Source organism: Neoarius graeffei, chromosome 14 (assembly GCF_027579695.1).
Source record: "Neoarius graeffei isolate fNeoGra1 chromosome 14, fNeoGra1.pri, whole genome shotgun sequence".
Lineage (NCBI taxonomy): Eukaryota > Metazoa > Chordata > Actinopteri > Siluriformes > Ariidae > Neoarius > Neoarius graeffei.
This window is the reverse complement of record NC_083582.1, coordinates 72471484-72488590: the sequence shown is the minus strand read 5'-3', so window position 1 is coordinate 72488590 and position 17107 is coordinate 72471484. Positions and strand designations below refer to the sequence as shown.

The 17107-nt window shown below is 40.0% G+C and overlaps 1 protein-coding gene across 1 annotated transcript in view; it reads right to left on the bottom strand.

Moving 5' to 3' along the window:
- Nucleotides 1-17107, bottom strand: part of ryr2a (ryanodine receptor 2a (cardiac)) — a 589347-nt gene that overhangs the window by 205586 nt on the left and 366654 nt on the right. Inside the window, exons 38-49 of the mRNA XM_060940301.1 lie at nucleotides 16598-16798; nucleotides 16389-16494; nucleotides 12662-12805; nucleotides 12269-12542; nucleotides 12005-12119; nucleotides 7172-7304; nucleotides 4626-4729; nucleotides 3706-3841; nucleotides 2554-2742; nucleotides 2214-2326; nucleotides 1943-2063; nucleotides 1639-1808 (exon numbers count right to left, since the gene is read on the bottom strand). Of these exons, the coding sequence (XP_060796284.1) occupies nucleotides 1639-1808; nucleotides 1943-2063; nucleotides 2214-2326; nucleotides 2554-2742; nucleotides 3706-3841; nucleotides 4626-4729; nucleotides 7172-7304; nucleotides 12005-12119; nucleotides 12269-12542; nucleotides 12662-12805; nucleotides 16389-16494; nucleotides 16598-16798 (1806 nt within the window). The remainder of the gene's footprint in view (nucleotides 1-1638; nucleotides 1809-1942; nucleotides 2064-2213; nucleotides 2327-2553; nucleotides 2743-3705; nucleotides 3842-4625; nucleotides 4730-7171; nucleotides 7305-12004; nucleotides 12120-12268; nucleotides 12543-12661; nucleotides 12806-16388; nucleotides 16495-16597; nucleotides 16799-17107) is intronic.

Genomic DNA, 17107 nt, shown 5'->3' with positions numbered 1-17107 from the left:
GCCAGAAGGCTATTGGAAAATGTTTTGTGGACGGATGAGACCAAAATAGAACTTTTTGCTTTAAATGAGAAGCGTTATGTTTGGAGAAAGGAAAACACTGCATTCCAGCATAAGAACCTTATCCCATCTGTGAAACATGGCAGTGGTAGTATCATGGTTTGGGCCTGTTTTGCTGCATCTGGGCCAGGACGGCTTGTCATCATTGATGGAACAATGAATTCTGAATTATACCAGCGAATTCTAAAGGAAAATGTCAGGACATCTGTCCATGAACTGAATCTCAAGAGAAGGTGGGTCATGCAGCAAGACAACGACCCGAAGCACACAAGTCGTTCTACCAAAGAATGGTTAAAGAAGAATAAAGTGAATGTTTTGGAATGGCCAAGTCAAAGTCCTGACCTTAATCCAATGGAAATGTTGTGGAAGGACCTGAAGCGAGCAGTTCATGTGAGGAAACCCACCAACATCCCAGAGTTGAAGCTGTTCTGTATGGAGGAACGGGCTAAAATTCCTCCAAGCCGGTGTGCAGGACTGATCAACAGTTACCGCAAACGTTTATTGCTGCACAAGGGGGTCACACCAGATACTGAAAGCAAAGGTTCACATACTTTTGCCACTCACAGATATGTAATATTGGATCATTTTTCTCAATAAATAAATGACCAAGTATAATATTTTTGTCTCGTTTGTTTAACTGGGTTCTCTTTATCTACTTTTAGGACTTGTGTGAAAATCTGATGATGTTTTAGGTCATATTTATGCAGAAATATAGAAAATTCTAAAGGGTTCACAAACTTTCAAGCACCACTGTATTTATCTGTCTATTTATTTATTACTGTTGGTTTGGACGACCGACTTGAGGGCTGAGTATCTGATGCTGCTCTACTCTCTAGTAGAAAGTATGACAACGTCAGAATCCTCTCTTCCATGTCTACTTTTTTCCCTTAAGGTGGAATCTTTAAAAAATATCGGCTCGCATGATATTGTACGAATCGAAGATGAGTAGCTGAATGGAATATATCTGATATACCATGAAAAACCAGCCAATATTATTATTATTATTATTATTATTATTATTAATAATCACACATACACATTCCTTTCAGGTGTTCAACGCGTCTCTCTTTCAAAATTCTCTCAAAATCTTCCGTTTTTAACAAAGCAAACCTGGCGGCCATATTTGTTTACAAATCGTCCCAGTCGCTCGCTAGCGCGGAAGATTTACATCTCTGACGTCATGTTGTCTTGACAACCATGCAATATCGTAAACCATATTCAACGCTCATTCTCCATTGGGTAGATATAAGCGATATGCTAACAATATCGCACGCTATCGAACCAAATGAATGAAACCCGCTAGAAGGGAATAGAACACGTGTTTTTATTCCATGGAAAAAAAATGTCCTGTCTGGATAATAATTTATGATATTGTCAATATTTGTGTCTTAATAATTGTGAGGATTCTAAATCTGGTAAAGCAGGTGTGACATAACCATCTATTTGCATGATTATTATTATTATTATTATTATTATTATTCATGTTGGAAGACCAACTGAGTAATAAATCGCGCTGACTAATCCTGATTCTTCCAAATGCCTCAGTGTACTTTATTTCCTGGCGAAGTTCACGTGACTAACCGTGTCCAATGAGGCAGCAGCCCTGAGATCAGGCAGGAAGCCGACCTCCAGCAGATGGAGCAGGAAGTTTTGGTCCTCGATTCCATAAACACGGTCCAGAAACAGAACCATGGCTGCTTTGTGGTCAGGACAAAACCCAGCAGACATGTCTGGCTCCACTACAGAACCGTCTGTGTGAAGAATGAGACAGAAAGATCTGCCAGTGCACGTGTGTGTCTGTATTAGTACAGTACATCTAACTAGGTTCATGTTAACTTTAGCCACCTTTAACGTACGTGCTACTTATAGCCTGAGTGTGTGTTACCTTTAGCGAGTGTGGGCATATGGAAGGGGAGGCTGATCACCCCCTCCAGGTCCTCGATGGGGATGAGAGAGCGAAGGATGGCCCGGATACGAATGGCCTCCCCTTTACCAGCATGGATCAGCTGAACAAGAGGAGAGCCATTTTACAAATCCTTCGCATGCGTCTCATGCAGATTTCTCCCAACATTACAGAATACAAATTAAACCAATACAGCACGTTTTGTGAATGACGAGCTTTTTTCGTTCTGTGTGTGTGTGTGTTTCAGACTCACGTGCATCTCTGGAGCACAGCGGCCCAACAGATCAATCAGAGCAGCATAGAAGGTCATGATGGCATTACCCATGTGTATAGTGTCATCCTCTTCATCCTCCATCATATCACTACTGTACAACACACACACACACACACACACCCTTGTAATGAAGAAATTATAAACCACAAATCGGATTCGTATGGGTCAGGATTTCTGTCTCATGGTCTTTTATCTCGAGTAATATTGTTGAACTATCCATCTGTGTGTGCGCGCTGTATAGTAGTGATATGAGAGAGAGAAAGAGAGAGAGAGAGAGAGAGAAAGAGAGAGAGAGAGAGAGAGAGAGAGAGCAGCCCGTACAGTGTCTTGCTGTCCTCTGATGTAGGCGAGGGTCCGTCTCTGCTCGGATCTTCAGATATTTTAATAGCTTCCTCCATCGCTGCCAGCAATCCATTCCCACCTTCACCACGTAGGGCGGGGCCAAAACACTCCGGCCGGCGAATCAGAAGCCGCACCACGACGTTAGCGTTCTCTTCCACACTCTCACCTAAGAAAGAGAAGAGAGGGAGACGGACAGAGAGGGGCAATTTGCAGTCAGCCAATTGATAGACAGAAAGAAAAAGAACAAGTAAAGAGAATAAAGGTGTAAAGATGGAGAGAAGGAAAGAATCAGTAAAAAAAAAACCAGACAGATTGAATCGAGAAGAGATATACCTAATAAACTGGCAGATAAATGCATATGGGACAAAGTCGAACGGATCAACAGAACAGCAAACGAACTCAATATTTTATTTATGGAATTAATATTTTAGTGCTTTTATTGTGACTTTTTTTTAAAATAATATTTGACATTAAAATTACACTCATTTTTATAATAATTTGATTTCTATAAAAGATTAAACAGCGTATTTGTGATAAAGTAAAACAATACACAAAATATTGACAAATCATGAAATTCATGAGAAGTCGTCTTAACAGGCCCGAGGATTACCTATAGTCCAGATTCAACATGCGCGTTTTTAATCTGGACTTTAAAAACACGACAAAGCCAACATTCCTAATATTTTATTGTGTTTAGAGACGGGTGAGGCGAATACCTCCTATCGGCTGAGCTGAGAGCGACCCTCAGGACAAACTGCAGGTCGAGATCGTCTCCGCGAAGTGCTCGAGACGGGATATACTGCTTCAGGAGATCGGCAAGATATGCCAGAGCTAAACCATTTTTCAAGTTTTAATTATTATTAGCAGGACTTTGTAGTCAATATGAAACTTAAGAGGCGTCCACTGTAACTTGAACGTGAGGGCATTTACGTACATGCTCCGACTTTCTTGTCTTGGTAAGGGGCGTGGCCTGCTGCGTTCTGAACTTGTGAAAGCTTTACTTTACAGCAGAGCAGTACACATTGCAGTAGTATAATCTAGAAGTTACACAAGCATGGACCAGTTTGGTTTGTCCATTTTGAATACATCTACTGTTAGAAGAGGACTTCTTCATGGACGTGACTCTCACCGTTACAGAACACAGCAAAACGGAGGAAGTCGAGGTACCGCTCTCCCTCCACAGGGTTCCAGCCAATATCAGGATAACCCTTAGATACCAACATCACACAGCTCTGCAGCCCACAGCCTGCTAGATACTGCACCACCTGCACACACGTAATACAGGAAAATAAAGAAAGCAATACAAGTAACCAAATAGATGTAGAGTCCAGGGGCTAAACTGGCCTGCCTGCAGTCCAGACCTGTCTCCTATTTAAAACATTTGGCGCATTATGAAGTGCAAAATACCACAAAGGAGACCCGAAACTGTTGAGCAACTGAAATTGTATACTTTCAAAACTACAGAAGTTGGTCTCCTCAGTTCCCAAACGTTTACAGAGGGTTGTTAAAAATAGAGCTGATGCACCACAGTGGTAAACACGCCCCTGTCACAACTTTTTTGAAACATGTTGCTGACATCAAATTCAAAATAAGCATGCATTTTTCAAAAACCAGTAAAATTTCTCAGTTTCAACATTTGATATGCTATCTTTGTACTATTTTCAATGAACTATAGGGTTTCCATGATTTTCAAATTATCGCATTCTGTTTTTATTTACAGTTTACACAGCGTCCCAACTTTTTTGGTTTTGGGGTTGTCATTCTTAACCTTACTTAATATATATTTTTAGAACAGCCATTAATGCTAAATTTTCACATTGAGCTTTTAGTAAACCTGTTTTTAATATATCATTTAAAAAAGGGTTGTGTGCATCTCATGTAAATGGTAAATAAAAGTATTAAACAATGAAGCCTTGGCTGATTTCCCCCCACCCCAGACTTACTGCCAGTTATTCTGGTGAGCGCTGCAGCTTTACTTTACTTCAGGTACATAGAATTAAATAAAATGATTAGAAACTCAGAAACAGAGAAAAGTGTTTGTTTTCGGACCTTCTCCAGGTCTGGTTCCCTGAGGGCCAGCGCCAGTTCGTTATTGTCCATCACAGAAGCAGCGGCTACATCTAACGGCGTGGAGCCGCGCATTGATGGAGATGCTGCAGAAGAAACATACGAGCTTCACCGCATGGTACATATTTACACACACAAACACACAGTCATGTACATTACACAGGAACAAACCGAGCGGGTCAGCTTCAGTGGGTTGGAAATTCTTAATCAGGGTGGCGTGGAGTGGCGTGGAGTGGAGTGGTGATTCTATGGGGTCTGATATCGCAAAAATAGAATACGAAAAGTGTGTTTAGTGTGTCAGTTGGCTTCCAGTCCAGAGAGAATGTGTTGCTAGTTAGGAACCCAGACACACAACATGTATTTCTGTTTAGACAGTGAGCTGTGGTGGGCCTGCAGACTGCACACACTCGCACTTGATTCCGCAAACAGAAGAAATGCCTTTCCTCAAACCACACTCTTTTTTTTCTTTTTCTTTTTATACTGTATGCATGTACTGCAATGATACACACTGCTAGAGAAACTAATTTTGTGCAATCGCCCTTTACCATCATTTATATCTGTACGCAATCTGTTTCCATGCTCGATTTGCTCAGATGAACACGTGTAACTAGATTGGGGGGAAAGACAAATGCCATGATTAAAGAGCAGTGGAGTGGATTGGAAGAGGAACAAAAGCTTTCCTGAGTACAACAACAACGAAGGCAAGCCAAACAAGGAGCGGTAGGCTGACGGAGATAAAAGAAATGTGATTTAGCTGGAGACTAAAGCTAAAGACTGGCGTACACTGACTGAGAAAGGTTTTATCCATTAATGGTGCTATACCTCAGTGGCAAAGGGTCTTGTACATTAACATTACAGTATCTGGTAAAGGCAATTTATTTATTTATTTTTTTTGAGAATACTCAAAATGTTCAGTAGTTATAGAGCTGGGTCCGTCTCGCAAACTGGTCTCTCATTTGGGACATTATGGTCAAAAAAATAAATTTTCTACTTTTACTATTTTTTTTTTTTTTGCATTTACCTAACACTCAAGGTTTGTCATGTTTAATAAGAATAAAGATAGTATCTTGCTTTATCTGGCCTCCACTGTGGAAATTTTTTTTGATTACAATTCAAATGCTTTTGCAAAATTGATTTCCATATAAAATAACTCCATCATGAAGAATTAAAGCCCCTCCTTCACAGATGAGTGAAAATATTGAATAAATTTCCTCTTTTTGATTGCTTGGGTTAAAAATGCCAAGTTATGATGACTGAATTGATTATTCACTTAAATATGAATAATATGATGCATTTTGGGTATTTGATATGGCGAAATAGGACACGATGGAAAAATCAAGAACACACCGGAAAGATGAGAATAACGGCGGTGGTAAAAGAGCAGCGACTGTACCGGCTGAAGGTCGCGCGGGTCTCTGCTGCGGCGCGCGAGCAACGGGACATCACTACCGCACCGGACGGAGCCCGAGGCGGGGACGGGGCACAATGACCGGCCGTAGATTCTATCAAAAGTTCGATCTAAATTGTCCGTGGTTGCAAAATATTGGCCAAAAATACACAAACGCTACGAAACATGAAAGTAAGATGAAAAAGAAACATTCTATTGCCTTATACTGCAAGACTAAAACAAAACTGTCAAAACTCACCTTTTCAGTGATAACGCCCGAACAGATCACCCGCGTAACAGAAAGACCGCAAATGGAAGCACGATCAACTTCTAACTGCTGGAGTGGAAAATTCCATTCTACACATGCAAATTGTTAATGCGTGTCCTTCCCCGCACACAAATAACACGCTACGGTAAAAAATAGACCACAACTCATTTTATAGCTCAGAAATTCATACAAGACCAGCTACCATCGTAACATATTCTGTAAGAAACATATTCTATACCTAACTTTCAGCTTTCGTTTTAAAAAACAAAATCGCAGATTTATAACTAAATGTTTACATGGCGTAGTGATTTTAAGTTACTACTTTTGGTGAGGTCGTGACCTCGACCCTGAGGCTTTCCGTTTAGATCAAAACACGCGATCGTATTGGTTTTGGGTCTGCGGAAAACGGAGTTACGACGGTGATCAAATATTTTGCATGATGTTTTATTACGGTTATGATTATTCTGTGAGCGCACCAATCCTTAGGTGGATAAAGTTACAACTTAAAATACAATCAGTGATAACTGTAGACTTTTCAGTGGACTACAGCCTTTTTAAGGGAATGCGATATAGTCGACCGTTTATCATGTCCCAGATCAAGCCGCCATTTTCCCACAAATTTGCAGAATTTTTGCCAAATTCTGAATACAGTATTCACATCAAAGATTTAGTTTTATCTGTATTATTTCTTTCATCATTTTATTTCAAATTAAAACCAACATCACCATTCAAAACCGTATAGTTTACTGACTGAGTATATTTAGTGGGGGACCCCCACAGTACCCAGTTTCTGAGACAGACCCAGCTTTACTTTTCAGCCATTCTATAAAATAAGTAAGCATTTATCGTGAAAAGAAGAGGGGGTATTGTTACCGAGACCCACGCTGCTGTTCTCCAGTAGGTAGCTCAGGTGATCAAACATGGCCTTCTGGTTCTGACGGCTGATCCGGCAGAAGTAACACAGAAAGCGGCAGCAGTTGGCCACCATCTTAGGAAATGTGATTTCCTAGAAACCAAGGAACCAAGAAATAGAAATAGAAATCAAAAAAAAAAAAATGCACATAAAAATGAGGACTAGTATATTAAAAAAATAAATAAATAAAATAAACAATAAAGCAGAGCCATATCATGACTATCTTACTGTTAATATTAAAAAAAAAATCATAAATGTGACACGATTTTCAACAATTGCCAAGTACACTATGGTGGTTCCTAAATTTCCTTCAGGATCAATGAAGTATCTGTCTGTCTACAGGGTACGATGAAGCTCTACAAGTAAATACAGTTTAGTTGTTCTTCAATCGACTGTTTCTATTACTGACTTGTTTTACAGTTATATGAAATTTATAGGAAATTGCTTGTATGTGTTATATATAAATGGTATAACTTTTTCTCTTTATTATGTACTTATTGACTGAGTGGGAGGGCTGGATGGGAAAATATATGGCTCGAGGTTATGTTGTACGGACTGAGCGCCACTCGATCCATACAAACGACCAAGAGTCAAATATTTTCCCGTCCGGCCCAACCTAACTCAGTCGATAAATATTTTGTCATATGACCTTTTTTTAACTAACATACAGAGTGGAAAACAATGAACAACAATGTGTAAAAAAAACAACAACAACAACAACAACAACAACGAGCCAATCAATTTTTATTTGATCGACAGCAAACCATTTGTATGCTGAATCACCTTTATAGAAGTTTGAAATAACAGTTTGAATTCTATAAAATACAACGGACTTTACTGTTCTCTCGAAATAAAAACTTTTTAAAATAACATCTTTGGTAAAAGTCAGTTCAAACTTGGGTCAGCTCATGGAGACGTCAGTAACAAATAACGTTGTTTTTGTTTTTCAGAATAATGGATGGGACACTAGTGCCTGGAAGAACAAGACTTTCAAAGTAGCAATTCAGACAAAATGAAAATGGCGGAAGCGAGGGAAATGGGTCTGGGGCCGCACACGGCTTTTTCCGGACCGGATTCAAAAATCCCGATCTGCCCAGTCACATGACTTTTCTCAATGGTTTTATTAAGCGTGCACGCGTGGGTCCGTACGAGTCATATGATAATTCAGATTATGACGTCATATAGTAGTCCTTCAGTCATATTAATAAATCCCTGTTTAACAAAAACATTCTCATCTCCACGACAGAATACTTTTTTTTTTTGGTTGTTGTTTGTTTTGTTTTTTTTTCCTTCCAGGAAACCGGAAGTACTTTACGCGTGTCCATTAAACTCAAGGCTAAAATTACTTCCCAGAACCCTTTCAGTCAGTTTCTGCTCAATTGTAAGTACTTTTGTACAAACCAGGAACTACTGTGGGTGGAGCTTATTATACTGAATGTACTGTAGCTGACTGCATCAGGGCTCAACATCTGTGTGTTCATAACATACTGATTATGTTGAGCATCTGGCAAACAAGTTCTTATGTTTGGGCTGTTACTATAGAAACAATAATGTATTAGAACGAGTGCATTAATAATTATAATAATTAATCCACCATTCATGTTATAGCCAAAAATAAGGCACAGATTCAGACCAATCAGCTTCAAGCATTCGACCATGCTGTGGGATAATATATATATTAGTGCTGTCAAAGTTAACGCGATAATAACGCGATCTCAATTTAACACGATTAACAAAAAATAGTGCCGTTAACGCAAATTCTAATTTGGCCCTGCGAGTCACCCGTAGTTCCTGTTGAGGCTTGTCGCGCGCTGCTTCAATAAGAGTACGTGTGAGTGATGGAGAAAGGCATAGACATATAAACATCCTCGCCGCCATATTGGATGGGGCAAAGCCGAGAATAAAGATGCCTCATTCATGTGCTGTGTTTAACTGTACCAACAGGTTTACCGTCCAAACGAGATCACATGGGATTACCTTTCACAGGTGAGACTGGAAAAATACTTTTCAGTACTGTTCCTTCAGTCTTCAGTTTCCCAGCTCAGCTCCACCGGGTAGGTGTAGAGTTATAAGCAGTGAGAATTAAATACAGCGCCACACGATGATGAACGTTTTTGAACGTATGATGAATGTTTTTATTTTTATCTGTTTTTTTCTTCTTTTATGGCAAATACTTCTCTTCAAAAGAAACTAATGAAGAGTAAAATAAAACATTTTTTTATTTTCACAGTGATATGCACTTTACTTTTCATCCCTTGGTTTTCTCATCTAATATGGAAGTTATGGATGTCAGTGGCTGTGACAAGACGTGTTATGCTCTGCAATAAAAAAAAAAACATTGGTACAAAGCAGCGGTCTCAAAAGTAGCCGGTCACCGGCGGCAAATTGCCGGCTATGGCTTGTTATGCCGCCGGCTATTGTCAGTCGAGTCACAAAATTTAACATTAAATATTTCTGACGGCAAAAAAAGTTGTGAACGTAAATTACATCCACTATGTCATGTATGTCCGTTGCCGCATCAACTGTGTTTACATCCTCGACATGAGTGCAGCCATTACTGCCGCCTGTGTTGCCAGATTGGGCGATTTCCCGCCCAATTTGGGCGGTTTTAAGTGCATTTTGGCGGGTTTTGAACATATTTTGGGCTGTAAAACGTTAGCAGTATCTGGCAACATTTTTTTTTTACTTAATACAAGAAATTAATGGATGCCAACATTTTTGCCAAAATGGTATTTTATTTTCCATTGTTTAGGCAGCTTCAGCATCATACTGTGAGATTCTGTTCAAATTGTTTTTTTTCTTCTATGAAGCCTGAGCCATTTATTTTATGAGTTTATAATTATTGTTTAATTTAGTCTTCAGGAGAGACTGCCTGCACACAGTACTAGTATTAATAGTTTTATTTTTCTTCCATGAAAGCTGAGGCATTTATATTATATTTTAAGGTAACTTCATGTTGTGCTGTGAGGTTCTCTGCACTTTAACTTTTGAACCAACAGGTGCATTTGGATAAGTAAAGCCTATTTTTCTGCATTTTTGTAGTCCTGGTAATCTTTTATATTGGTAAAGTTGTTTATAGGACCATTTCTCAGTGTCTGTTTTTTTTAATCAATAGTTTTTCAGTAATAACTTAATATTTAACATATCACTCAATTTTAAACAACCCCCACACCCCATGGGCTGCCCCCATAGTCTCCAAAATTTCTGTGGGAAACACTGGTGTGCGTAACAACACTAGTCAAGCTTAAGCTAGACGACCCGCCTCAAATACCCGTCCCGGGTAAATGTTATCCCAATTTTAGATGGCCTGTTCCAAACCATCCCGCCCCATGAAAAATTCGTACTTGCATCCATCCATCTATCTATCTATCTATCTATCTATCTATCTATCTATCTATCTATCTATCTATCTATCTATCTATCTCTGCACGCTTTGCGTGCATTATGTCTGCCGCTGGCAGACATTTTACCATTTTGCACCCTGCTGTAAATTATTTGTACCCTGCTATTCTCCCAAACTTTGAAGCCCCTGACAAAGCAAGCCCATTCACTTTTTTATGCTAATAAGAGAATTACAATGGTTTTTCATGTGACAAAAATGTGCGATTAAATTGCGATTAACCACGAGTTAACTATGACAGTCGCGACATTAATCGCGATTAAATATTTTAATCGCTTGACAGCACTAATATATATATATATATATATATATATATATATATATATATATATATATATATATATATATATATATAAAAAATTTACCAGCTGGGAGGTCCGTATCGTGAAATACCGTGATCGAGGTCTTGAAAGTACTGAGCGAGGCCCTCTGGGCCGAGGTCAGTATTCAAGGCCGAGGTCACGGTATTTCACCATACGGACCGACCTTAAGCTGGTAAATAATATATATATTTTTTTCTTTACCAAATTCTAACAGAAAACGAGAGCGCCCGAAAGGGAAAACCGAGCTGAGCCGCCATTTTGAATCCTCATTCACGGCTGTAATGCAAATTGCTTCCTCCTCGGTATACAAGTGCACTTCCATGGCAGGAAAAAAACTACATTTTGCCGCCTATGTAGTCCCCTATTTATACAAAATTGAGTCATTCAGGATTCAGCCATGTTTTTGCTCAGCGTTAGCAAATTACAGGTTTTTAGCTTTCTCCTGAAATGTTTTCTTTTATTTCTTCTTCCTCAGGGTAGTAAAACTCGCTTTCGCTGTGAACACTGTCGTTATCGCTATCCATGCTGTAAAATTAATGCTATTCTCCTGAGAAATGCTGGCAAAAATTTATAAAAGATTTTTGATATTATAAATAAATCTTATAAAAAAAAAAGATAAATGTTGACAAAAAAATGCTACTCTGTTTGTTGTTGTTGTGAACGAGCGAGTCGCCAGAGGTCCGTAACCGGGGTCCGTAACCGGGGCCCGTATCGTAGGATACGGACCCGCTCGCCAGCCAATCAGAGCGCAGGATTTGGACCGCGAAAAAAATAATTAGGGTTATTTTTTGCTTTATCTGTAACCATCTAAAATTATCATGGCCAAAAATGATCAGCTTCCTGTTTCGGTAACAACACTTTCATCTAATTGTGCACATTTTCATTAAGGTGTGACAAGTGACCTTTTCGAAGTGAACCATGTTCCTATTAAAGGTTAAGTGGAATTTCTGACGCATTCTCTGTGTGATGAAGTTCACATTTGCTGCTAGCAGTATCCTTGGTCAGAGCGTGCTCTCTCCTAATGATCATGTGGCTTGTGAATAATCGGCTAGTCATTTTCTGCTGGTTACCTTGGACTCTCCCCCACTCAGCACATTAACCATGACCTCCATCACCGTTTCATGCATGCCCAGAGCTCTCATCAGGTTTGGGTGCTGATAGAACACCTTATTGTTCATGATGTCGCTGCAGAAGACAGATAATGAGCCATCAGGGTTCCCTTTGATACTAATACATTTTTGATATATGAAGTAATTTACAGAAGAGAATGAGACAGTGTGTGTGTGTGTGTGTGTGTGTGTGTGTGTGTGTGTGTGTGTGTGTGTGGTGTTCACCTGAGGCCGCGGATCATGAGTTTTTCTTCCTCGCGACCCATGCGGACGCTGAGCAATGAACGGATCTGTCCGAGCGAGGCTAACAGGTTGATGGTGTCCTCCACAGAGACAGCGTTGATGGTGTAGGTTTTGGGCAGAGCACGGACTTGCCCTCCGATTCCGTCGTACTGTCTGTGTAGCAGCACGAACATGGCCCTGACCAGCTCAGGGTCTTCGATCACAGACTCCTGAGCCCAGCGCACCATCGTCTCGGAGATCAACTGCTGCAGAGTGCCTACACAGTGCAAAGACATCACTCCTCAAAACAAAAGCTTTACGTCAGCTTTACGCACCCAGATAAAACAGCTGGCCTACTGAGAAAATAAGGAAAACACACACATTGCGAGCACTTACTGGGCTTCTTGGCTTTTTTTTTCTTTGGCATATCAGTCATTTTCTTCTTCAAGTACGCCACTTTTTCCACCAGGGACATGAGACGCCCCCTGATTGTGAAATCGCTGTCTCCCTCCCCCGTCTTATCATCATCAATCTCTATACCTGCACCAACAGAGACAATAGCAGTGATTTTGACGCATGAAAATTGGCTTTTGTCCTAAACAACGGATTTTCTTACGGCATTTTGCAGCCAATTTCGGACAATCGACCTCCAACCGGCGTTCCTCAGTAAATAGTTTACTATTTGGCCGGAAAATTCTGCAAATTCATCTATTTTTCAACACAAATTGGTCTTTAAATCAAGAAAGCTTGATGCCAGATACTTCATACGAATACATATATTGATAATCTTTCAATTTTTGACGAGAGGTCAGCAGAGATCAGCATGAGGAGAGATCAGTGTAGCTACCAGACTAACTGATGAAAAACAAAATGATTATTAAAAGATGTGCTTCTGGTTTTACTGGAATGGAATGGTTTCACTTGGAATGGATCCCAGAAAGCACATTTGAAAAGCATGCCTCACTCAGCCGTGCTCTTGGTTACATACGTCGTGTCGTATTGGCTGTTGCCTTCAGAAATCCAAAGCTGCTTCAAAATTAAAAATAATGGCTTAGCTAGGGCAGTTCTTTTTTTCCCCCTGAGTATCACTAGACTCATCTTTCCCTTCACAATTTTGTTCGGTTCCCTTTTTGAAAAATTTCACCCCCGACTGCTGTTTTGGCGTTGCCGCCTGTTTTTCAACCACCAAAGAGACAGGGAAAGCAAAAATCATGAGGAAATCCAAGATGGCACCTGTATAATTATAATGCGCATTCCTATTGGCTTTCCTTGGCGAATCAGAGAGCTCGGCAGAAATTCAAGATGGCGCTCGCTTTATATTGGATTTTTGTTTGACCGATCAGAAGTATCGACAAAACTGTCAAGAGTACATCCAAGATGGAGGCTGTTGCATTGCTGTTGGGTTTTTTTTTCAGTGCAAAAGCTACAGCTTTCATCTGCATTTTAATCAGCCTCTAGGTAAAGTTTACCCTTCGATCACGTAAAATAACAAGATCAACCGTGAGCTCCTGCTCACTTACACATCCCCCGCTCTCGCTTCTATCAGAATGAAAGCAATCGAAGGAATAGGACGCTTATTACGAATATTGACTTCAACAAATAATTAACCTTGAAACAAGAGCAGTGTCTCTCGCCAGGGATTTCAAACAGCATCCTGGTAAACTGTCATTCTGAAATAGCTTTCTGCTTCTTGAAACAGCGTCAAAATCCACCCTGTACGTTTCGTAAATACATTCAGTCAGTAAACAGGAAGTTGATGTGCGACAGGCCTGAAAACGGTACACACGGAATAGAACCCCAAGCTGAAGCTCGCTACCAAATATCAAGTGGCTATGATTTGTAGTTGCTGAAAAACAGGGTGTTTCAGACGGACAGAAATATGGACGGACAGAGGTAAACCAGTACAAATAACACAGCACACAAGTTGTAGTATTTCTTTTATTTCATTTCGGACATTTGTCATAATTAAGGTGAATTTCTTCAGACAAATTTAGACTGTCTTGTCCGAGGACCGACGTGAGCCTGAATCACTGCAATATTAATCAACAAATCAATGTTAAATCAAAAGGATGAAACAAAATCAAACCCCCAACATTCATTGTCAGGATTTATTCCTTTGTAAGGATAAATAATAATTGTAAGGATTTATTCTAGTGCTGTCAAAGTTAACGCGATAATAACGCGTTAACGCGATCTCAATTTAACGCGATTAAAAAAAATAGTGCCGTTAACGCAAATTCTAATTTGGCCCTGCGAATCACCCGTAGTTCCTGTTGAGGCTTGTCGCGCGCTGCTTCAATAAGAGTAAGTGTGAGTGATGGAGAAAGGCATAGACATATAAACATCCTCGCCGCCATATTGGATGTGGCAAAGTGGAGATTCTTCAACCGTCTCTGGTATAGCGTCTAGACAGTAGCCGAGAATAAAGATGCCTCATTCATGAGCTGCGTTTAACTGTACCAACAGGTTTACCGTCCAAACGAGATCACATGGGATTACCTTTCACAGGTGAGACTGGAAAAATACTTTTCAATACTGTTCCTTCAGTCTTCAGTTTCCCAGCTCATCTCCACCGGGGGGGTGTAGAGTTATAAGCAGTGAGAATTAGAGAATACAGCGCCACACTATGATGAACGTTTTTGAACGTATGATGAATGTTTTTATTTTTGTTATCTGTTTTTTTCTACTTTCATGGCAAATACTTCTCTTCAAAAGAAACTAATGAAGAGTAAAATAAAACATTTTTTTATTTTCACAGTGATATGCACTTTATTTTTCATCCCTTGGTTTTCTCATCTAATATGGAAGTTATGGATGTCAGTGGCTGTGACAAGACGTGTTATGCTCTGCAATAAAAAAAAAAAAAAAAACATTGGTACAAAGCAAGCCCATTCACTTTTTTATGCTGATAAGAGAATTACAATGTTTTTTCATGTGACAAAAATGTGCGTTTAAATTGTGATTAATCGCGAGTTAACTATGACAGTCGCGACATTAATCGCGATTAAATATTTTAATCGCTTGACAGCACTAATTTGTTCTTAATATTGTTCAGGATTTATTATATTTTAATATTTCAGCTAGTGACCTTCTGTCTCAGCTAGACACAGTACTGTCGTGATGACATATCGCTCGAGACGTAATACTGATATCTTTTTGAACATTCTATCAGAACATATTGCCCTTTGCTATCTCTGACCTAAGGAATGGCCTTTTATATCTGTCTGCACATTGCTATCATATCATATCATATATCATAAGAACATCTTATTATTGTATACCATCGCCAAGGTTTCACTCACACACACACATACATCTGAACATTCATCAGAACAGTGATGTACCGTACCGTAATTAAGATGTGACCTGCTCAAGGTTTCACTACAGTCTCTGAAGCATGCAATGACGTCATACACACACACACACACACACACACACACACACACACACACACACACACACACAGAGACACAGATATCAAAATGTCACTCACTCACACTCCCTATACACACACACCCTCTGCAGTGATGTCACTTCATCCACACCGATAACACACATATATAAAATCCCCTGTATTTTCTTGTCTCTTTGGGGACTTGCGAATAAAGGACTGTGAACTCATGGGGCTCCTGTCTTTTTTTTTTTTTGCGACTCACCCCCAGAGCTCTGGGTGACGCGAGGGGACTGATCTCGAGATGGGTAATCGGTCCGGCTGAGGCCGAGGGCAAGAGGTTAAGAACCCTTTCATTCATTTACAGAGATAAAACTGTAACTGTGTCCGGGTTTTAAAGTGGCACCGATTTCTTAAGGTTGTTCGCATTAGATTAAAAGTCAGTAGTCCTCACATATCCTTTTTTTAATATATGCATGTACTCTCTCTATAAATAAAATGCCTACAGGTTTGAACTGAATGCAATTAGTAATGAATATTAACATTTCATTAAAAGTACATGCAGCCGTGGCCAACTGATCCAAACGGGGATATTATGATTGATTTTTAAGCTGATAACAGGCATCACCAAGAAACAGCCATAAAGTCTCTGTTCTGATTTGATGAGCTTGTAAATGAGATACATGCAGCAACAGAGCATTTCGCAAATAGTGTGTGAGTGTGTGTTTGTACCACAGTGTGTCATGAGATCCTCATGGAACTGCAACAGATGTTCTCGGATGTCCTCTGGACAGGGACACTCCTGCTTCTCATCCTTGAAGCTGAGCAGCATGTTAATCTGAGAAAAGAATGTGCACGCACGCGCACACATGCACAGTCATATGCACACAAAATACACTCTGTGGCATTAAAAAGATGCTGAATGGTGATTCTGTACAGACCTGTTCCTGGGGCGGAGAACGGAACTCTTTGGTTTTGCGAGCAGTGAGGGCAGCAGACATGTTGAGCGCCTGCATGACCTCGTTATAACGGAAGCGCTGATTTTCCTGCAGGTTAGCTACGAAGTCATCGGAGAAGGCCACTACTGCCTCGATCCGGTGCCGGACCTGACAGTCACACAGATACTGTAGCAGGTGGCACATCTGATCAACAGACAGAAACAGGTCGAATAAACCAGGCGTTCACGTGACACCGATTTAAAAAAAAAAAAAAAAATCCCTAATAGCATTTTTGCATTTAATCATCTGGCAGACGATTTTATCCCAAAGGATTTATAATTCAGCTGAGCAGGTGAGGGCGAATAACCTTGGTCAAGGATTTAAATCGACGACGTTCTAATCGGTCACCAAACCTTCTGATCAGCAGTCCAGAGCCAACATCCACACATTTTACAGGATTTAAAACATTTCCATTTCTTCTAACGTGCACAGATTTTCAGGTGCATCACGGTT